This window comes from Epinephelus moara, chromosome 23 (assembly GCF_006386435.1).
Source record: "Epinephelus moara isolate mb chromosome 23, YSFRI_EMoa_1.0, whole genome shotgun sequence".
In the NCBI taxonomy this organism is placed as follows: Eukaryota; Metazoa; Chordata; class Actinopteri; order Perciformes; family Serranidae; genus Epinephelus; species Epinephelus moara.
Window position 1 is genome coordinate 17,778,481 of NC_065528.1, and position 23,631 is coordinate 17,802,111.

The window sequence follows — 23,631 nt, forward strand, 5'->3', positions numbered from 1 at the left end:
ATTCAAAGTTTGCAATTTCAATCGGTTGCTATAGCGCCCCCTTTGGCCAATTGATGTAATATTGCTTCATTTGCATCCTCCCATGACCCTCTACCACTGTGCCAAATTTCACATGGATTGACCAAGTGGGTGAGGAGAAAAACGTGGAACAGACACACACACACACACACACACACACACAGTTTTCGTCATTATATAGCAAGATCGAAATTCCGTTTTGTGTAGATCCATTTTTACTGGATAGAAGTAATTTTCTTCTTTGCTTTAACAGGCACAATTTACAGTTTTTTGGTGATTACCGCCATCAATTGGCGATTAGTGGAACAGTGTCAAAAGGTCAGCAAGAGTGTGTATTGCAACCATGCCCTAATTAATACACTGAGTGCTACTAGTGGTCAAAAACCCCACAGGTACCCTTAAGACTCAAAATTTATGACAGGAAATCTGGGTTACAAATTCAGAGTGAGGGCATACAAAGACATGGGCATTAAGGGAAATTTTGGGCCTCACCTGACCTTTAAAAGGTTTTTAATACTGATAAAAGGAAAATTCAGAGAAAAACACTGAAGAGTGTGAACAAAGCACTCCACTGACCTTACACATTCAGTTACGCCACCATGGTTAGCACTACTCAGCCTGCGAAAACACTTAGTGTCTTCTGTGGCTCTTAAGAAGTTTTGTCAAAAGAGTAAGAAGTCAAAGAAGTCAAAACATAACCCCGATGTCACAGCGATGTCATCAGAGATATCTTAGCCTGTACTCTGAGAGTACAAAGCCTGGGTTACACAGTGGGGGAGTATGAATGAAAACCAGCATTCACCTTCAAAAACTTTAAGCCACTCAAACAAAACGATACTTTCAAAAGAATACTGCACAAAAAAGAAATTGAACCTTCTGTTAAAAAAGGGTCCCCATTCCGAAAATTGGTAGTCTGCTCTCCCTGGTAATTTTTCCATTATTGAGACAGATTAGACGGATGCAGAGCAGACAATAGAGTCCCAAGAGAGGTATTCTCATGGGATTTAAACCAGGGCCAGCACTGTGAGTGTGTAAATGAGAACTACTGCACTGACACTGGACTGACTCCTCACTGATTGTTCCATCTTTCCTGTTGTTTCTCCAGCAGTGCACCATGTCCGAACAGGCACCTGCGAGGTGGTGGCGTTGCATCGCTGCTGCAACAAGAACAAAATCGAGGAGCGGTCACAAACTGTGAAGTGCTCCTGCTTTCCTGGGCAAGTGGCCGGCACCACCAGAGCTGCCCCGTCCTGTGTAGATGGTACGCTCCAGTTGAATATTTCATGGGCTATCTTCTTTTCTTTCTTTCCTTTTTTATTTGCTGATACGCCTTTCCACAAATCTTGGGGATTAGTTTTGCTGAGATCATCGATAAGTGTTCCAGCACACACTAACTCACTTAAGTGTAATTTCTTCTAGAAGAAGCTGTCAGGGGGGCGACGTATAGATTAGAGCAGTCTGTCTGAGATCATTTATAAGCATCACAGTTTGTTGTTTTAGCAGATTATAACTGCATGGGAAGACTTGGTCATTGCATGTTTGATTAAATATGAATAGATCCTAAAAAGGAAATAAATTAATTTCATTACCACACTATACTAGAGACACAAAGATCGTTTCATGTAATATGGGGAGGAGACCAGGGATAACTGCATATGACAATTATGCCATTTAAATTCAAATTCATAAATTGTCATGGATTTTTAACTCATCTGTTGATTATCTGCTTAACTGCTTGGTCTTCAAAATGTCATAAGGATTAAAGTGTTTAACTGTCACCTGGCTTAAAGGCTCCTAATAGAGTTTCACGTTTGTTTTATTTTTTATTTTTTTCTGTGACTAAGTGACCAATGAAATCTTGCCCACTAATGACCTTTCTGGTCGACTAACACTTGGTCGACTATTAGGGGGCAGCCCTAATCAGCGCAGATGATTAATTCACATCCAAATACTTTCTTTCCCAGGACAAGAACACCTTGCTGTCGATGGTATATTCCAGTATTAAGCACTAGTGCAAAACATTTCTGTATCCCTGACACAAGATCGTGCTCAAGGGGACTGTAGTCCCATTTCATGGGACATTTAATACAATACATCATAAACAGCGAAGCTACTATAAACACCAGGGAAATGATATTGTACCTCACAACATAAAACAAAACGTATCACACTAGAGCTTAACACTCATATCAAACTCATCATTCAAGGCAAGTGTCTCGAGTCAGTTGATCCAAAACATTTCTCTAACCAAATTTTTTCGACCAGCTCTTCTATATGCAGCCTGGGCAATTCCCTGAAATCTGACCAAAGACACAGGATGTGGATGCTCATGAAAATAACTTGCAACAGGATGATGACGCTGTTTTCATCTTATGGAGCTCATTATGTTCACCAATTCTCTCTCTCAGGGAACATATTAATAAATAATGCTAATTCTATAGCAAATTATATAAAATCAAGCCTGTGGTTTGTTATAGCTTTTTCCTTGAAAGGTTCCATTAGCCTAATATCATCATCTGAAAAGTTATAACAATGTACGTCAATCAATCAAACATTTATTCGTCACACAGAAATTATACAAGGTACAACTTCAGTGAAATGTCATACCATTAGCTCCTTTAACTTGTGCATTGTAATTGAACCTTTTGCGTCTTCTTACTTTGCTGGCTGCTGACTTGTAATTGTCAATATTTCCAGATGGTTTTTGTCATCCATGTCTTTTGGTTGTGGAATAATTTATCTGTCCACACATCCCGAACTGCTTCATACAGCTTTACAGTGAAAAGAGATCTCACCCGTAAATAGTCAAATTTGTGGTAAAGTTGCTGTGATTGGACAAAATTGTAGGTTGCGAAGAGTTCATGGGGATTGGCTGAATTTGCATTAATTGTTGCAAACAACCCGTTTTGCTTGCTGGTATATAGGTTTGCTACTCTTCATTTTAGCCTACTGCACTGCTCACCACAAGGGTCTGCTGGGAGCTAGCTAGTGGCCCCGCTCATTCCGTAATCATGCTGTCCCAACCCAACAACATTTATTTGGAAACATGGTGGCCACCCTCTGGTGGCAGCATTAATTTTGAGACACAAACCCCTTTTAGCATTGTTTATGTTGTCATTGATAGCTCTGTTGGCAATGTCAGCACAGCTATTGGTGCTAACATAGTTAACGCTGACAAAGAGGTTTTGTGGCTGAAAATGAAACTGCTTACACTGGAGCTACCTGGGGGGAAGCCACTGCAGCAATGCCGTTGCGTTACTACTGTTAATTGCGTTTGAGTGGTGCCACCAGCTAGCTCCCACTTGACCCAGGTGGTACATAGTGCAGAGCGGCCAAAGCTAGCTCACTAGCGGAGACCAGAGGGTGAGCAGTGGCTACTATGTTTCGACATGTTAGCACAGCTAGCTGTCTGTCTGTCAGCAAAGCGAACAGAAAATAAAACAAAAGGCAAGACACAAACAACACAAAACATTAAAATTTCACCACCTCTTAATGGATAGCGCTTTAAAATGCAGCACTAAAACTCACAGAGTCAATGAAGCACTGGACTAAAAGGAAAGGCCTTGTGTATTTCGCATTATTTTGGCTTGCTTTTTCCTTAAAAATTAATCAGTTAGTGACCAGTTAAAGAGTGTNATAAGATTGCTCAAAGTATGACCATTCTACAGTGTTTTTTCCATGCAAAGATCCAGGCGGAGCTCCAAATGACAAGTCGGTCACTCGGCTTCAAAACAGTACTGTCAGTGATCAAACAACACTCAGCCAGCTTCAAACACTGTACCTTATTGAAATCAGGTGTGATTGTGATAGCTGATGTTGTTTTTGACACAGAAACACCATAAAATATCACCCAATAAAGCCATATGAAACGTGAAAGTTATGATCCCACTTTCTAGACGGTATATCTCAGCCAAAAATAGTGGTAGGAGTGAGACTCTTACCTTTTATAAAAGAGCTAATTCCCCGCTAACAGCTCCACATAAGATCGCGAGTAATCCTTTAACTTTTCCCGTCGAAAAACGGCATGACATGATTTGTCACCACTCATCGCGAAGAAAAAAATGATGTTATTTTTGAAAAGCTGAGAGCTTCCTGAATACGGCAATACCAAACATCACATGGTTTGATGACGTAGTGCGTCTGGGAGATACCATTTAACAGAGGCGGAGAGGAGTGAGGATGTGGGAGTCCTGGCGGAGTTAGAGAGGTTAAGGCAATTTATCCAAAACCTTTCCCTAACCTTACGCTTAGTCTAGATCTCCTCTGTGCAGCTTAATGTGGTCAATGGCCTGAAATCTGAGTGAAGACACAGGATATAAATGCTCATAGAAATGACTTGGGGCAGGATAATGAAGCTGTTTCACCTTTATAAATCATTATGTTCCCCAAGTCTCTGTTTCTGGGGCATATTAATAAATAATAGTAATTCTACAGTAAATTATATAAAGTCAAGCCTGTAGTTTGTTAGAAAAGTCCCCTTGAAATGTTTCATTAGCCTTACATCATTTTAAAATGTATAATAATGTAGCAGTTGAACGACTTGCATGAACTAGTATGAGCAGTATCAGTGGTAATACTAATTTAAGTAGTAGTAGGAGGATATAAGAAATACTTTGACAGTGATAAAAACATTTGTAGCAGCACTGCAACTTTCTAATTGTCATATTAGACTGACGTAACCTTGTTGTATTTGGCTGTATGCACCGCGTGGTGAATCATGGTCCTTCCAAAGAGGCTCCTGAGGTTTGTTTTAATCACCTATGAATGAGTGTGAAGCTGCCTACTGTCTGACTGTGAAGTCAGCAGCCCAGAGGGTCTCTTAGCATGCTAATGTGTCAGACCTCTGACTCGGCTGAAGTGGCTGCTTCACTTTGGTCTGAAAAGCGCGGGTTTCTGGCTATACTCTGGACCCAGTCGTGTTTGACCTATTCCTTGACATTTTAGTATTGACATTTTCTGCAAATTAGAGCTGTGAGCCACTGGCCTCAGTTTAAAGCTCCATGGGTGATCCCACAAAAAAAATGTTCAGCACTTAACCTTTTAATTATTCTTTCTTCTACAACCAGGGATTACCTTTAGCTCCACTCTGTGGGAGACAATTTCCTCTTTATATGAAGACAAATGGACCTCCAGATATCTGAGGAAACGAATAGATTTGAATGTGTAATTCAGAGAGGTACAGCTGCAGAAAATACGTGCAAACTTCACTGGAGTTTCTAAAAAAGTGTCTTGATCGCATGGTGACTTTGGACTTTAAAGGCGCAATAAGCGTAAATTCATCATTTCTAGATTGAAGGAATTAAAAATCGCTATGTGAAGAACTAGAGGTGTAATTTCATCTGGAGTATAGCATTACGTCACACACCTTCTCTCTGTGTTGATCTCCAGCCCATTGTTTACAAGCCGGTCCGGCTGCTCGTTCATGTACGTTCATGTGAATCGCCGCCTCCTCCTTCCTCTCGGAGCCCTTGGCCCTCCCTCCCTATAAAAGGCCAGTGAGCAATGGCAGCAAGTATTTTCGAAGCGAAATGGCGGAGAGCGTAACGAAACGTTCACCTGAAGACGACCAGGATCTGACATTACCTCTAAAGAAACAATGATCGTTGGCAAAGAAGTTGTCGGATAAAGAAAGGGACAGAATCCTGATTAACATTGGCCTTGCATTTCCAAGGTGGAGAGCACTGTGAGAGCTAAAGGGGCTACAATCTGACTCGGAGCTAGCTCTTCTTCTCCTGGACAGGTAGCCTAAGTAACAACATAAAGTCAAATGTTTGTTTTAATTAGTGTTACAGTAAGGTTAGGCACATGTCACTATGTCGATTCAATTAAATTTAATGTTACAATCGTAGCATGGGTTAATGTCCGGAGCTTGAGTTATTAGCGGCTCGGTCCCAGCAATGGGTCAGGTGTTGGTTGTGTTAGGTGAGTAGCCCGGCAGCCCAGCTAACATTTGCAATTAGCATTGTAAAATGTAGCCAGGCTAAAACATGGCTCTCACTCACGGAGAAGAGTAGGAACGTTAGCGTTAGCTCCCGGTGTTAGCACTAGCCGAGATCCGGCGTTGGCTATTGGAGTAACTTACAGCTATGGAGCGCTTCTACCAGCTCTTCTAGTCACTGAGCCTCGCCTCCATCTCAGCAAATATATANACATTACTGATCATTAATGTATATGAGCTCAAGGTCAAAGCGAAGATTTGAAGGCTTTTTAACAGCGTAATCATGCTGTCCCAACCCAACAACATTTATTTGGAAACATGGTGGCCACCCTCTGGTGGCAGCATTAATTTTGAGACACAAACCCCTTTTAGCATTGTTTATGTTGTCATTGATAGCTCTGTTGGCAATGTCAGCACAGCTATTGGTGCTAACATAGTTAACGCTGACAAAGAGGTTTTGTGGCTGAAAATGAAACTGCTTACACTGGAGCTACCTGGGGGGAAGCCACTGCAGCAATGCCGTTGCGTTACTACTGTTAATTGCGTTTGAGTGGTGCCACCAGCTAGCTCCCACTTGACCCAGGTGGTACATAGTGCAGAGCGGCCAAAGCTAGCTCACTAGCGGAGACCAGAGGGTGAGCAGTGGCTACTATGTTTCGACATGTTAGCACAGCTAGCTGTCTGTCTGTCAGCAAAGCGAACAGAAAATAAAACAAAAGGCAAGACACAAACAACACAAAACATTAAAATTTCACCACCTCTTAATGGATAGCGCTTTAAAATGCAGCACTAAAACTCACAGAGTCAATGAAGCACTGGACTAAAAGGAAAGGCCTTGTGTATTTCGCATTATTTTGGCTTGCTTTTTCCTTAAAAATTAATCAGTTAGTGACCAGTTAAAGAGTGTCAGGCTATTGGAAGCACAAGTATCGTAAACTGGCATTCCTTCTTTACCTCCACCCCCATTTTGTAGCAAAAACGCCTAAAATGACATACCCAAATTAAAATGACTGTCAGGCAGTGCACAACAGCAAACCTAGCAGTGAAACGATTTCGCTTTTTGCCCCTTTAACACATTCCGTTGGTGCTGATAATCCTGAAGGTTGTGATAGTTGATTTGTTTCAACTTGATGTACAAGATTATTATATTATTATGGGGGATTCTCAATGACAATGTACCATTTCACAGGTAGGTTATGTGCCAGACTATTTCTTCAAACCAACCAGAAAAGATCATGTTTTTGCTCAAAATACCCGGGTTTCTGGCATAATCAATACTGGTAAAACAGCACTGTCTTGGTAAAATAAAAAAATAAAAAAATAAACTGCTTTTCATGGTGCTATCTCAGCAGGAAATGCAGCAATGGCTCTGTAAAATCCAACCACTTTTCATGCCACTTTCCCAGCAGAAATTCAATAATGTCTTTGTAGAAACCAAATCCCAGCAGGAAACCAAGTGATTTCTCAGTAAAAACTAAACACTTCAAGTGCCACTATCCCAGCAGGAAATGCAGAAATGATTTGGTAAAAATCAACCACTTTTCAAGGCACTTTACCAGAAGGAAACACAGCAATATCATTATTATCATATAATATTATGACGTGTGCTGCTGCCTTTCTTGGCCAGGTCACCCTTGTGAAAGAGGTCTTGATCTCAATGGGTCTTTTATCTGGTTAAATAAAGGTTAAATAAAATAAAAATATGTTGGTAAAAACCAACTGCCTTTTGTACCACTATCCCAGCAGGAAATATAGCCATGTTTTGGTATAAACCAACTACTTTTCATGCCACTAATCAAGAAAAGCCGGAAAGCCAGCAATTTCTCGGTAAAAACATTGGTAATGCCCTGTTTTGGTAAAAATCAACTGCCTTTCGTGCCACTATCCCAGCAGGAAACCCAGTGATGTCTCAGTGAAACCAACCACTTTCCGTGCCATTAACCAAGAAGGAAATGCAGCAGTGTCTCAGTAAAAAACAACTGCCTTTTGTGCCACTATCCCAGCAGGAAACACAGCAATTCCTTGGTAAAAACTAACCACTTTGCGTGCCACTACCCAGCAGGAAATGCAGCTTTGTCTGAGTAAAAAACAACCGCTTTTCATGCAACTATCGCAGCAGGAAATCCAGCAAAGTCTCCGTCAAAACCAACTGCTTTTCATGCCACTGTCACAGCAGGGAACTCAGTGATGTCTCAATAAAAACCAACAGCTTTTCGTGGCACTATCCCAACTGGAAATACAGTGAGGGGTCCCTATAAAGTGCTCACAGTGAGGGATAAAAAAGCAGCTGGAAACACAGCAATGATCTGTTAAAAAGTCAGTCAGTCCTCGACTATAATCAGTGCTACTGTCCTGGTCCAGTAACTGCCTGGAGGCTGTCTGACAACTGGTCTCAAATGTCATGTGACTATGGCTGTGCAGGTCCCTTGAGATAATCCCATATCTACAGTATACACACGTGATGGTCAAAGATTTTATTACCAGTATGTGTGAGGAACAACAGGCTTAAACACAGAGAAGAAAGTGACGTTGAGTATTAATATCTATGTCAAATCTTATCATGACCTTTGCTGGAGAGCCTTTGTTAGGTCACATGTTGACAGACAGACAGAGCTGCAGGTTGAGTTTCCAATTATCAACTTAATAGCAAAATTACAGCTCAGTATCTGCTGTACTGTTTGAGCTAACTAATGTCACACTGTTGCCAGAACTATATGCGTTGGCCACACTCCAGAGACACTCAGCCACAACACTCACACTGTAATCTTCAATCCTGGCACATGATTGCAATTAAGGCATTTTAACTTCTCATTAAAAGAAACGCCAAGAGTTTCCAACAGTTTCTTTTTAAAAAACATAACAGATGATATATAATTGAGTGTGGCCACAGAGATCAGACCTCGGCTCAGCCCTTTACTTTCATAAAGGCCACAGAAACATTACTGATCATTAATGTATATGAGCTCAAGGTCAAAGCGAAGATTTGAAGGCTTTTTAACAGCTACAATAAAGAAAATCACATAAATAAAAGTATAAATCTATTTTTTGCTCCCAGATGTTTCCAGTCTGAGCTGCGCTCGTGTTTTTAAAGCATCATTAACTGTTAAGTGAAACGTATCCCCTGCACTTTGTGTATGTTTGGTTATCAATACTCCCATTTCATTTCATGAGAAACCTTTGTGGCTTTTTAATAGCTGCTGCTGCACAACCACCATCTGCTTGCAGTTGACCTGATGCACGTTTTACACCACACTGCTGCTATAACCATGGCTGTGTGGTCCAAATTGATTCCCTCACGTCATAAAGTATCCATTCTGTGCAATTTACTCTAGTGAGGCTCCGGTGTTATGGGTGGATTATAATAACAGTCCTCTTCATTAGAAAAGAACACTAATGCTGGTGGAGGGGGATGTGGAACGTAGATAATGACCTCTGTAATATGCCAAATTTAAATGATGTCTTGTACAATGGAGTAGCAGAAGCTTAATGCTCTCTTTTATGGAGGCAACTCACTGCGGCTGAAGGTTTTCCCGTCAGATGATCTCTCCCCAGTTCCCATCTTCAACACACGGATATGACAAGGATCTCAACACCTTGTGTGTTTGAATACTCAAAATAGATGTGTTGCCACTCAAAAGGCAAAGCTTACATCATTTACCTGAGACAGCTGTCAAGATGTGACATGACTTGTTGAGATACAGCTATGATGATTTGATTAGTATTTTAGGAGAGACGCTTTGTTTCAGGTTTATAACGTTATAGATGTGAGCTTGAAACACAAAGTACGTCCTAAAATAAAAGTTAAAAAAAAATCATATAAATTAAATTAATGCAAATGTTCAGAGTTCAGCATGAAGCAATGTTCATATAGACACTTGATTTTCTTTACATGACGGTGGCAACAAAACAGCTTGGACAAAAATAGGGCAATTTGTAGGTCAAAATTAACATCATAAATACTAAATGACATTTCCAGTAACGATCCTTTCCCAAGCATCTACCAGAAGATTTATAGAGTTGAAAACAAGCAGCAAAGTCCAGGGCTGAAAAATGAAGCCAACACGGAAACGCCAAAAACTGCAGTTCCTCTAATGGCCACTAGAGGCTGGCTCCAAGAGCGAGTCAATCCCCATAGTCCTCCATGTTAAAATGCTCAACTTTACAGCAGAAAATGTTTACAGCCTGGTACAAAAAACAGTTTTGGTCTCTATAGCTAATTTCCCTGTTTATGACAACTTAGTCTGAGTGGGTGGAAGTTCGCTACATAGATCAGCCTCTCATTGAGCGGAACGAGCCACTCGCTGAAGTCCCGCCCTACCACCTCCGGTTGTGTAGCAGTTTTCAACACGTCCTTTNTGAAGTCCCGCCTACCACCTCCGGTTGTGTAGCAGTTTTCAACACGTCCTTTACTAACTTTTGCGGTGTTTGATCTTGCGGGGATGTAGCCATTTTTCTGCCATGGTACGCGTCCTGTAGGCGATATTTTTCTGGGTGTGTTACACCAAAACCTGTTTCCCCCCGGCAATATTTTTGCAAGCGCACTGTTGCTGGCACCGCCAAGAACGACTGTGATTGGTTGAAAGAAATAAAAGAAGCCAGGGCGTTTTTTTCTCCAATCTTAAAGTGAGAGTCGGCGCAGCCAGACCTTTCTTTTCTTGAGAAAGGTCTGGTGAGCGAGACTAATGACAACTATACAGGGGATGAATTTTTTTTAGTAACTCACCAATTTACACTTTATTAAGCCTTAAAGTTACGCATATTTTAGGGCATGGCTGCTTTGAGTGACAGGCTGTCTGCAAATCGGCACCTCGGGCACTCAATCCCAACTCGTCAAATACCACCCATATGTCAGCTAACCTAAACATCAAAATGTGAAGTGCTAGGTAGTCCCTTGCATCAGTTTTGGACGTTCACAGATGGTGTCTCAATTGACGCTTGTCACATGCACTGTGTCTTTTGAAAATACATTCCGTTTTCACAGGAAATGTACAGGTTCTTCTTATTACATGCATACCATCTTTTTCAAAAAAACTTAGGATGTTTTTTACATTTATTTCCTTAATTTTAGACAACAAAAGTCCCTGGTTAGGTTAAGATGACAAAGTCATGGTTTGGCTTAAATTAAGTATGGCTGTCATGAACATAATGTCACATCATGTGACATAGGGCATAACACACATCCTAAGCGTAGTAGGGTACGTATACTAGCACATGACATTGTTATTAAAATAACTCCACTGACTTTTGGTTTTACACAGGAAACAAAAAGCGGGCTCCTGGGTGAAAGTCTGCTGTTTGTTTGACCTATCCACCTCTACTCCCAACCACCCTCTACAGACTTGCTCACTCTTTACACTACAGTAGTTGCCAGCACTGTCACAAATAGCTGCCACCTAATGCGCATCATATCCCTGCAAAATGTGTCTCCGTATGTGTCTGAAACCGACATCCACTGACAAAGCGACGATATTTGACGAGTTTGGTTGTGGCTGGTGGTGTCAGGTATAACTGTCGCCAGTGTGTATCTAACCGCCGCAAAAGGATCCTCTGTACGTCAGCATGTGATGCTGAAATCACTGACAAAGCGGCTGTATTTGACGAGTTGGGATTGAGAATAGGCTGGGCTTTCAGGCAGATTTACCCCTGACTCCTGCACAGCCTCAACCTCTCGTCCAAATATGGTCACTTCTGGCCCCACCCCCCCAAAAAAGATGGCGACAGCTGAAATGCTAAACTCAAGGCTTCAAAACAGGAATCCACAAACCAATGGGTGACTTCAAGTGTTACCAATTACTAGTTACCCTGTTAAAACTGTAATAAATAACACAAAAACCCAATGTAAGTTATTTAATTTGATCACTTTTTGATTACTTTTCTAACAAATGTTTTAAACAGGGCAATACAACTGAAAAATGTCTAAAATATTGGTGTGCTGGCCTGCATGTTTTAGTTGTTCATCACAGCTGTTTTGTTGCCACAGTCAGTAGGACTGGATTAATTTCGTCCGTAAATGTGTTTTCCAAAACAGCATCATTTAGCTTTTACTTGTTGACAATAATTGTAACACATTTTTTTCATAATTTTAAGTTTTCAAAACAGCTTTTTTTTTCTTTTTAATTGTTTAAATTTATTTTCATGTCATTTTTATATCATAGAAAGAAATCATCCACAAATATTGTTCTTAGGTTTTTGTGTACACAGTTAACACTAGCTTAGAGAATTACAGACAACATCAATAAAAATATCTCTGAGTGTTTGCTCTCCGACCTCTACGTCTCTCTACCAGCCTCTATAGTGGAGCAGAAGTGGTGGTGTCAGATGCATCCGTGCCTTGACGGGGAGGAATGCAAAGTTCTTCCTGATCTGAAGGGCTGGAGCTGTGCTACAGGGAACAAGATCAAAACTACTAAGGTAGGTTACAGTACCACTTTCAAAAACCATCACTGATAAATGATAAAATGATTGTTAATTAAACTTCAGTTAATAGTTATTTAACTGGTCACAAACACTGACACAATAATTACTAATGGTAAATGATGATATTTTAACAGTTTATTGCTGCACACAACATTTTATACATCGTATTAAATATTAGTTAATGGCTTGTAAACTGTTTATTAACATTATTTGGGTGGCTATTATAAAGTTGCACCTGATTATTCTAGCACTAATAATAATTAGTCAATATTATTATTAATTCTATTGTCTTGTAACAGTAAAAAAAATATTAATTTAAGTTTAATTAATTATTAATTTACCATTTATTAATGAGGGTTATTATTAAGTATTTAACAAGCTAGTGGGCATCACTGCTGCCAAAAAGACGCTGGCTCCACACTGGAAACCTCCTCACACAGTTACAAAGGCTCAACGGATTAACACATACATTGATATAATTACTATGGAGTGACGAGAGTACATGGTGCGCGTACCGATACTATCTCAGCATGGAAAGCGATGGCAAATAAAATCTAGGATTTGCTGTAATCATCATTACATCAATTTTGTTTTTTTGTGTTTTGCTTGTATAAATCTGAGACCAAAAAAAAAAAGTATTACCAAACAAGCACTTTTATGATATTCGAACCTGTTGAATGTGACCTCGCACACTTCAAACTCCTCAAAGTCAACCGGCTGCGGCTTCTCCAACAGTCTTCCTCCCTGCCTTTACCTAAAAACAGCTAGTGTTTGCAGTCACTGCTTAGACCCCTCTGGGGCCTGTAATCAATGGGCTGCCATGTCTCCTTAGCACTTTCAGGCCACTTTGAGCACCCAAACTGGCCAATTACTCACTCCAATTACCTGCTTTTAACGTTGTAACATGAGGCGTGTATCCTTCACTGTGTTATGACGACCCGTAGACTTTAGTTCTGCCTCTCTCCATGTACTTAATTATTTAAACTGGCCGCACCACACCTGCCTGGAGCCGGGAGCCTGGAGCCTGGGGCTATTGATTCAGGGACTTGTCGGGACCTCAAAATGGGATATATTTATATAATTTTTTTCCTTTTACTGGTCCAGGGCTTTGAGACGAGCCTGTCTAACATCAAGAGACAGATTTAGTTAATTTTGGTAACTTAGATGATGATAAGGCTGTAGAGTATGAGAATTAACATATCTTTTCCTTTGTTGTCTTCTCTGTGAACGCCTGGAAAGATTTCTGCCGACAGAGACCAGCTTTGGTAACGTCAGATGCTTCGCAGTGCAGTCCAGGTAATAAATCTGCTTTTATATTTGAAGGTTTTACGTCTCTTTTTATTGTGGTCCTAACTTACAAATGAAAAATACAGAGAAATCCCCAGCAGGGACCATTAATGTGTCTCATTATTACCTCATTGCACAAAAAGAATGTGTGCATATTATTTACTACACAGCGTCATTCCTCACTGTCATTAAAACAGACAAGGCAAACGGTATCATTAACCACTTTTCCCAGTGGTGTAACTCCACCAGAGAGAGGAGCGCGAGAAGAGGTGTACGATCCACAAAGACAACAACAACCTGTTCAAAGCATCAGCATTACCCAGTGGATTTATCTCGCACACCTTTGAACTCAGCAAGAGAAACAAGTTTCTTAAGTTTTAAATCTTTCTGCAGGCTGCCTGAAGCAGCGGGAGGTCGGACTTTCTTGTTCACCTCTGCAGAGCGTTTGGGAAAACAGCACAACATAAACATGGGACCTCCAGCTATACCGACCTCTGTTGCTCTGTATCATAAATGCATTCATTCACACCGGAGACACCTTGAGAATTCACAGTGTAAACAAAGCAGTGACTGGCTACTACAAATCTCACGACACAGCAGGGAATACAGTCTGTCAGTGTGGAGGAAATCTCACAGTGATGAACAGGGTCTGACATGCAAAGATGCTGAGCTGCAGCACTACAATCTGGGCAGTTAGAGCTACAGTTGAAATTGTACATTTTGGACTTGTAAACAGTGGGGACGGATTGATATGGGTAGATAACCTTATTATAATTTTTTTAGACTAATATTGGGACTGCAATTCTGTATGCCATTTTTTTTTTAAAGATCCTTATCCTTTGTATTAAGCAATACATCATTTTATAGTATGACCAACACAACACTAAATACAGTTAACATATAAACTGCTCATCTGTGTGGGCCAGGCCTACATGGTTATGTTGGAATGAGATGAATTGATGCATGAATTGATAAGGATAACACATAAAAATAGAATGATGAGAAAAGACATTGAACTGTTTGCTCTGGTCATTTGATTGGTGCAAAGAACACACTCACTAAGTTTGAGAACGCTAACCCTAGTCTTACACCCATTTTACATATTAAACACAAAAATCCAACTGTACACCAACACAGATTTCTTTCTGACTAACGTTATCTTAATTAGTATGTTAATTCACGGTAAACCAAACTTCACTCGAGCTCAACACAAACAAAATCAAACTCACCAAAACCATTTTTTTAACCAGGAAGTCTGTTCTATTAATGTGTGCTTATTCCTCCTTTTTCTATAAATGATTACTTTTTTTGATGAATGGGATGTTTCCCAGTAACCACGTTAACAGTGAAGTGGCGGTGGGCAGTGCAAGAAGAAAAGATGCAGTGTCTTGTTTTGTGTGATAAGTTACAACCTCGTCTACATTTCAATGATTCCTCACCAATAGACAGATACACAGAATAATGTAGTAGTGGTTCCCCTTGCACATTCAGAAGTCATGACACAGATGTGTGATTTTATTTTATTTTTATTTTTTCATTTTTTTGATTTAGGTTCAATTTAGATTTAGATTCAGTTCTTTTCAGTCCAATTCAGTTCAATCCAATTCACTTGTATTCAATTCAATTCAATCAAATCCAATTCAATCCAAGTCAAAAATACCAAAATTGTTTGGTCCCTTTAAGTGATACCAAAATCTGCCTTGGCCCCTGGACTATGTTGATAAGCTAATTTACACATAATACGGCTGCTGTACCTTTACTAATAGGCTCAAATAAAATTTGCGGCTCCAGACAGGTTTAATTCTTTTGTTTTTGGACCAAAAATGGCTCTTCTGGTAGTAAAGGTTGCTGACCCCTGGTTTATACAGAGGTAAGGCTGCTACAACAGTTGCAAGGCAACAGCACACATAAAATGGCTGATTAAAATGGAAATGCCCTTTCTTCTTTTGCTCTGTTTCTATGGAATAACATAGCATTATTTAGCTATGGAATTGTAAAAAATCTTCAATCACAGTACTATATTATAACCTGTAACTTCAAGCCTTACAAACATGTAATATTAACATCATCATCATAAACATGTTGTTGACTGCTCCTCCCTCAGCCTCTAGACCGTGGTCGGGAAGCACACAGTCTGCTCCGATCATCAACACCTGTCTGCTCTCAGTGAACCCACAGTTTTCTCTGTCCCACTTGACCACACACACGTTATAGTAAACGATGTAATATTTAAACACACGGATTGCACTTAAACCTGGTATTATTCACAGTAATTCACAGAACAGTTCTAATAACGATCCATCATAGAGACAACCATCTCTGAATCTTTTCTAATCTCCTTTCATAGAACTGTGGCACACATTTAAGACTGACTTTGATCACTTAAGCGGATAAAAATAAAACGATAATAAAAATAAAATCATAAAAACTAAACTCTTAATTAAACAAGAAGTCCTGCCTTACATTTCTCACTTTTGAAATGCAAATAAAAATGAGGAAGGGGACAAAACAAGTAAAGAAATAAATAAAGAAGAAGAAAAGGAATCCCATTGGTCATGTTACTTACATCTCTGTGATGTACAAACAACTGAGAGGAATGTTAATGTGCATAAAAAATGTGTAATAAACCCAGTCCACCTTGACCAGATATTTGTGAATTTTAAGGAGCACGTCAATTTCTCCATTCTGCATATTTAATGATCTATCTCTGTTCAGTCAGCAATCAAGGGAGCGTCAGGTGGTAGGTTAAAGTATCTTTATCGTTATTTTTTTGCATGCCAATATTGCCTTTAAGGTTCTGCCTTCTGAGTTTATTACTTGTGAGATATTACTTATGCACAGAACATCAGATCTAAAAGGGATTAAGGTGCTGAATACCTCCTCTAAAGTCTGCTGTGTACTCTTCCAACAAGTGATCAAAACAAAGCAGCGCCAGGCTATACGGTAATGATTTGCATTATTCATCTGGTATTGCCTCCAACAATCAGAGTCAGTGGTTCTGTGACGCCTCTGCAAAGCTCATAAAAAGTGTTATCTCACGCTGCCACTTGGGCCAATCACGGTGCAAAGTATTCTGCAGTGCAACTTCACATTGAATATTCTGCGACTCAAAGCACTGTTTGCACCGTGGGTGTGTTTGTATCAGATGCAGGTTTTCATGTCGTAGTAACATGTGAGCCTGACAGTGAAATACAGATTTTTCTTGTCCTCCTGCTATCTTATGTTCTCCATTGCTCACCTACTAAATTAATGCTAAAATCAAATTCAAATTAATGCAGAACGACATGTCGCCTACAAATTTCCCTCAAGAACAGTCACGGTAACACTGTATGGCGAGACACGGATAAAAACGTTTTGCTTTTTCTGTCAGAGTAGGGGAAAGAAAATGTCCAAAATACACATTCAGGTGTTTATTTTAGTTCAGATTTCTTTTCTGGAAATGTGTGCAAAAAGTGCATTTTTAATTAGACAATGCCTCATTAGCATATTTAGACACAACTCAGAAAAGTTGTAATACAAGAAAAAAAATGTCTTAACATGAGTGATCAGCTGAAGAAGTTTCATGGTGATATTTCATAGTTAATTTTTTCTACCCTATTCACCTGTACTGTCTTACTTTTGCTCTAAAAGTCTTTGGAATTTTACAATAAATATCTTTAAAGGCCATTTTCTGAGTTTGTTCTCATACTCTGAGCCAAAAATCTCCACTTGAGTAGTCCTAAGTTTTATTCCAATCTATATCCCTAAGATTTTTTTTTTTTTTCAGAGGGGTTTGTTCCTATATCATTCATAAACTGATTTTTATTTCATTTTATTCCTTTTTATGGCTGTTGACATTGTTTTCTGATTTATGTAGTGATTAAAAGATATATCTAAAACAGTGGTTTCTACCTGGTCCAGCCACGGGGTCCAGATTTCTCCTTAGTTATTAGTTCAAGGTCCACACAGTTCAATACATTCAGTGTCATACTTCTGGTTTTCTGTCTCTGTTAAGTTGCTGTCTGTTAGTCACTCACTCTGCAGCAGGAAACAGCACAAATAAAAGCTCTGTGCCAAAAATTCACTGTACTTAAAAATTAAGAATGTTTTTTACTAACTTGACACATTGTAGCCCATTCAGAATGGACCCATGACCCACTTCTGGACCGCGACCCACCAGTTGAGAAACACTGATCTAAAAGTCCCCCTGTAAAAATGTTTGACAAAAACGTTTCAACAAAGTGACACAAGAATTTTGAAGCTGGCTTTATCCAATGTTCAGATTTCTGATGTGGAAATAGAGTAAAGAGAATGTGGAAGGTGGACTATTGCAAGCACTGTAAGTTATTAATAATGCAGAACACTGTGGATTGGGCTGCACTGCCAGATGCAAATCCAGAGCTTCATTACAGACTAGGAATGCACGTGATTAGTCGTCTTAATGATTAAACATCCGCCCCCGCACTAGTCGGCAAGGTAAAGGCTTCAGGAAGTTCATGGAATATGTTGAGCCTGAATACACCGTGCCGAAACCTTTTTTTAGACTAGTCGACAAGTCTTAATTACGATTTTGTTTAGTAAATTAGTTGCCAGGAACATCACTATTACAGACCCCCAAATTTAATGCTTGAAGTGAGGGTTAACGACTGCACCGAGAACACTGGCCTCAATTGTGTTCCTCACTTGCCACATCTTTTCAATTCCCCCAAAAGAGCCAATATGCCACCAATATGCAAGCTAATAAGCAACTAGTTAATGGTGAATATTTGAACCTTAATATAAAGTGTTACCACAGTCACTGTAAGTTGTGATTTGTGGCAATAGTTACTCAGTAGGCCTGACATTAAAACTGAATTTGATGAACCTGCAGTGTCTCTGCTTTCTGTTTTTGCTGATTTCACAGGCAGATTCTCACATAAAAATCCTGCCTGGTGCAGCTTTAAAATGCCCATACTATGAAACCTCAGACTCGGTAGTCACAACACAAAACATATTGCTGAGAAGGACACTGTGGTGTGCCAATTACATGGCTGAATTACACAAACACAAGCCCATGCACCTGCTGTGTTAAATCTTTCAGCCAACCTCACTTCAGGCACTAAATGGAAATGAATCCTTTGCCAGTTAAATTAGCACTTGTCAGCCACCAATTAAACGAACACAACACCCACTGAAGACTTAGTTTTCCTCTCAGTATTTTTAGCATTGTTTCAGACAGTCACTCAAATACTGTTAATGATTTCCCCCCCTCCTGAAGTGAGGCACGGTGTATAGATCCATCTCTGAAGACATTTTCTCTTCTGACAAGAAGCAGCTCTGCTCTTTGTCTTTTCGGCGTGGAATTATTCTCAAATTAGTACCACATTAATCACAGTGACAGCTGAGAATGTAAATGACTCTGTAAAGGGAAGAATTTATTACAGCCAGTACAGGGAACAGCAAAGTGCTGCGACAACCTAAATTTATGGAAACTCTTTACCCTGTGTTTGATATGATTATGCAGGTTTTCTTGTCAAGTGATGGCCTGATGGTTTTTGGATTGTTTTGCTTTTCTGCATAATTGAGGATGATTTATACGACACTGTGCAGCGCGGTGCTGCTGCTCTGGCGTGTTCTGTGTCAAACGACTCATTTGTGAATTAATCTAACCAGGCTGTCAGAGCTGTGTGTTCCCTATCAAAAGTTCAGCATCCATAATGGAGCCTTACAAGTTCGACGACGGCTTCAGTCAGTCCGTCAAACCTACGTGGCAGCTGCCAGACGGTTGGAATCGATAGCGGACGTCATTATGAAGGTTGTTATGTTATGTTCCTCGAGAGCCTTTTCCAGAATGTACTTTTGGAGGAGCAGAGGAGCTGCCAGTCAGCCACTGGGCTTCATGACAGGCAATTTAATCTCAAGGAGAATGGAGGTCTTCAGAGTATCTGACAGCATCGAACTAGGGGAGAGAAAACCTCGGTGTGAAGCACAAACCCAACTCACTAGCATCCTTCATCCTGAATACTGCCCAACACCCTAACGGAGAGATCAATGTGCTGATACATGAAGCCAATATAAGTCTTTTATGAGATTCTGGAGTGATACTGAATCTGAAAGAATTCCACAACTTGACCTTTATACTTGACTGTTGTCTTTCACTCTGTCAGAAGGACTGCACCGCACAGAGAGCAGCCCGACCTGAACCCTGCAGGTTGAGTGGGGCAAGGTTTTTTCCGACACTGGTGCTAAAACGATACTTTTAAAACGGCAACGGTGCTTCAACAGAACTCGAACCTGGACTTCTAAAAAATAAAACACAAACCATGTCAATGACACCCGACACACACACACACGTGCCTGAGGCAACGCTTCTCACACGGGCTCTGCAGGTGTGCTATCCTGTTAACAAGGGTGCCAAATCTAAAAGTAAGGGGTTCTGCAACACAAACGCACTGCTCAGTAAGGTGGTGTGGCCTGAGAAGTTTCTTTTGTCTTCGAGTACAGGTTAAAAAAAAAAAGGCTAAGCTAAAAGGGCATTCCATGATGCACTGCACCTTCTCCGTTTGTGTTTTAGTCAATTACAATGTCACGTGTCATCAGCTTGCACTGTATGAACATTTACTGGCCCCCGCCCATCCACTGGGCAGGGTGGACCTTGATGTTGTTAGTTTTGATATTCTTTTACCAAAATACATTATCAGTTTTCAGGCAATTACAATGATGTTTTTCACTTGCTAGCATCATACAATAATGGCAATATCCATCCAGTCAACATTATACAGTTGGAATAGGCAGTTTAATTTTAACATCATTGGACACAAATCCTATATTGAACTGTAATCACACTGTGATTCAAGTGGTCTGAGAGAAAACTAGACTTGGCTCTTGGCTCTGTTTTCAGGCATTAGAAAATCTAGCCTGTTAGGGAGACTTTGGCCAATCACGGGTCACTTCAATAGAGGGCATTTCTACTCACAGTTCTACAAATGCATGCACATGCGCATGTCCCTTCAGTGAGAGCCTGATCAATGGCAGAAAATCCTGCAGAGAAAGTTGCTATTCCAGCATTGCCAACAACTGCAAATTAACCCAAAGAAGGAAAGCTGACTTTAAAAAACAAAAACAGAACCAAAAGGAGAGTCTGACAATAAACACGCATCAATATTGGTGAAGCGATTCAAAGACGATGGAGAAAATTTTGCTGATAGCTTAGCCTTCTGCTAACCGGAGCCAAAGGCTCACAACTGTGGCCCAATGTTCATCACAGTGTGTCACTCCCCATCACTATAGACCACCTCACAAAGAAGAGCGGGCAGCAGCTCCAGAGAGCCGCAGCAACCCAAATCCAGCAAGCATAAACCCCAGCTACAGGTGACTAGACAGCCCCGACTCCCCACTGGATCAGCAAACTTTCTGTTGCTGCCATTACACAGGTTAGACCCTGCAGTATCACTGGCCACCAGCCTGGTGTGACACTTGGCTCTGGGGGTTTTCCACTTGCAAAATTCAAGCCGCTACAGCCACTGACCGAAGGTCCATCTCCAAAGCTGCTGCCTGCTTTCCTCCTGGAGAAGAAGTAGCGGGAAGCAAGGTGGAGGCACCATGGGGTGGCTAGCTAATTATTGTCTCATTTATGGTCTGATAAACAGAGATAGAGAGACAGGCAAGGAGGGGCTGTGTGAAAACACTTCGGTCAACTCTAGAATGAAATAAGATTAAATAAATCAATGTATGGGAAACACTGTATTAAGTGTGCACATGTCTTTGATTGTCTGGTGGGAGGGGCTTAGGACAGAGAGGGAAGGGCTTGTCCACATTTCTGTCTACCCCAGCTTTAATCAGGAGATTCCCAAATACAATGACAAAAGCATTCCTGCTCCTAATCAGACAAACCCTTCTGAATTTAGAGACTCCATGGCCTAGACCTGTAGCACCACCCTTATGATAAACTACTTCTAAGCCTCCACAAAAAGAAAACTGTGAGCATGCAGCTTGTTTCATCCAACTCTTCTCCAGTATGAAGCCTCTTAAGGCCTCTGGCTGGGGTTTTAGACCTTTAGCCTTATTTTTCATCTGAAGATAATGAGCTTTCTCACAGTGGCAACCATTAAAAATAAACTGCAAGAATAAAAAGAGCCTCCAGTGTTGAATAATGCATCTGATTTTGTAGTTGCTTTGCCAACAGCTTTGACATGTCAATCAGTGTGGGTGGGTCTCATGTCTTCCTTCTCGGATCTTCTGTTGATAAAGTTGAGTTTTATTACTGTGGGTCGTGTCCTTTTCTTTTTCTGCTCAGCCATGGTATCAGTCTCTGCTTATGTCAAGTGCTCGGCTTCATTGTGTTACACCACTCAGATAGAGAGAGGCAGGCGTTTGTGTACAATATCGATAAAAATGATGTGAAGTACCATTCAAACACACAAATATATTCAGTGTTGCTTGTGGGGGTGAGTTTCTTAGATGGAGTTTTGATGTTAGTAGCATTCTGATGGCTCTGATTTCATTTTAACACATTTTCTTTCTGCCACAGGTGAACCAACAGGTCCGGTCTTTGTCGGATCATCAAAAGAGAAGTAATGCAAAGGACCTTTCTGTAAATAGAGACTTCCTTTCTTCTGGACTGCAATTAATTTTTGAAAGTACTCTGAATGCTTCTTCTTGAACTCTATGGACATCAAGCCCTGATCATTCAGCTCTTCTTTTCGGAGGACTCCATATGATTAGCCTTACGGGACCGCAGGATTTATTCTCTGACATTGTACTGCTTGTAGTGGGATACAATGGTGAACTTTGCCTATGTGTTGATTTCTAGAGTAATATGTCCTCTACGGGGGATTTGCATCACAGGTTGACCGGAGAGAACGGCAGGTCAGTGTGTTGTAAGCATCGCAAATATTCAATACAAAATGTGATTTTGTTTTCTCAGTCGATTGTGGCTTTCTTCTCTAACAACGTGTAGTTTCAAAGGTTCAGATAAAGATTAAAATACGTGGCTGAGCAGCAGTTATTCAGGGTGATTTTCAAAGAAATACACAACCACATTCATCAGTGTGTCATTCATACTCTGCGCCATAACACAGAAAGGGAAAACAGACCTTATTTAGCTAATACTCAGCATAAACCCACTACACATTATGAGGAACGCTGACCTAAACCAGTGCTGTGGAAAGGTATAAACTGATCAAACCTATCAGCTGTTAACGGACAGAAAGTTGGATCCGGTCGTGGTTTATCTTTGCTTTGAAAATCACTCTGCCATTTCCTGCCGCTTCTGCCAGATTTTCTTTTTGTATCACAGCTCTGGAGTTCAGATTCTAGACAACAGCAGTGTAAATTAAACACACAGCATCTGGTCACTGGCTGTGTGATGACAACAATGTTCCCAAAACTGTTTTTGACTAGTGACTCCAGTATGATTTGCTGATCACCTCTCAGTAGGTATCGCTGACACTTCCTTTGTCTGTGTAAGTGATGACATCAGTAATAAACTATGGTTGTGTAACTAAAGCCATGTGTCTTCTAAGCATCTGTGCGCTAACAATGACTGGTTTTTTAGCCACATTAGCAGCATGGCTCATGGGATGGCAAGGCCAGTCTGTCTGTTATTGGTATTGGCAGGGTATGCCTTGTTGAATGTCATCAGCCTATCTGCAAATAACATGACATTCACCAATGGCAACGTGTTTCTGTTTTGTGTAACGGCATCCCGCCATCAAGGGACAATAGAAAACGTGTTTAGGACGAACAGAAAACAGAAAAAGGTGCATCTAATATCACTGTGCATAAAAAAAATAGGGTTGTCACTATATCAGAATTTTAAACTTAAATACAATAGTACAACTAAAAAACGATCCTCGATACCCATTTCAATACCACGGCAAAAGGGAGCTTTAAAAAGGGTGTTTTAAATAACAACCTGCACACAGTGCTGGTACAGAAAAAGTCACTGAGCACACACCTTCAATCACATTGAGAGTTTGTTGCCCTAACGGCCACAGGTTTAGCACCAATAC

The 23,631-nt window shown here is 40.5% G+C and overlaps 1 protein-coding gene across 2 annotated transcripts in view; it reads left to right on the forward strand.

Annotated features, from left to right (window-relative positions):
• The window catches only part of LOC126384947 (chemokine-like protein TAFA-2), a 121,015-nt gene extending 97,902 nt beyond the window's left edge, over positions 1-23,113 (forward strand). For both annotated transcript variants that reach the window (XM_050036400.1, XM_050036401.1), the window contains exons 3-6: positions 1,124-1,279; positions 12,243-12,367; positions 13,613-13,669; positions 22,149-23,113. In XM_050036400.1, the coding sequence (XP_049892357.1) occupies positions 1,124-1,279; positions 12,243-12,367; positions 13,613-13,642 (311 nt within the window). In that variant the 3' untranslated portion in view covers positions 13,643-13,669; positions 22,149-23,113. The remainder of the gene's footprint in view (positions 1-1,123; positions 1,280-12,242; positions 12,368-13,612; positions 13,670-22,148) is intronic.
• The last annotated feature ends 518 nt before the right edge of the window (positions 23,114-23,631 follow it).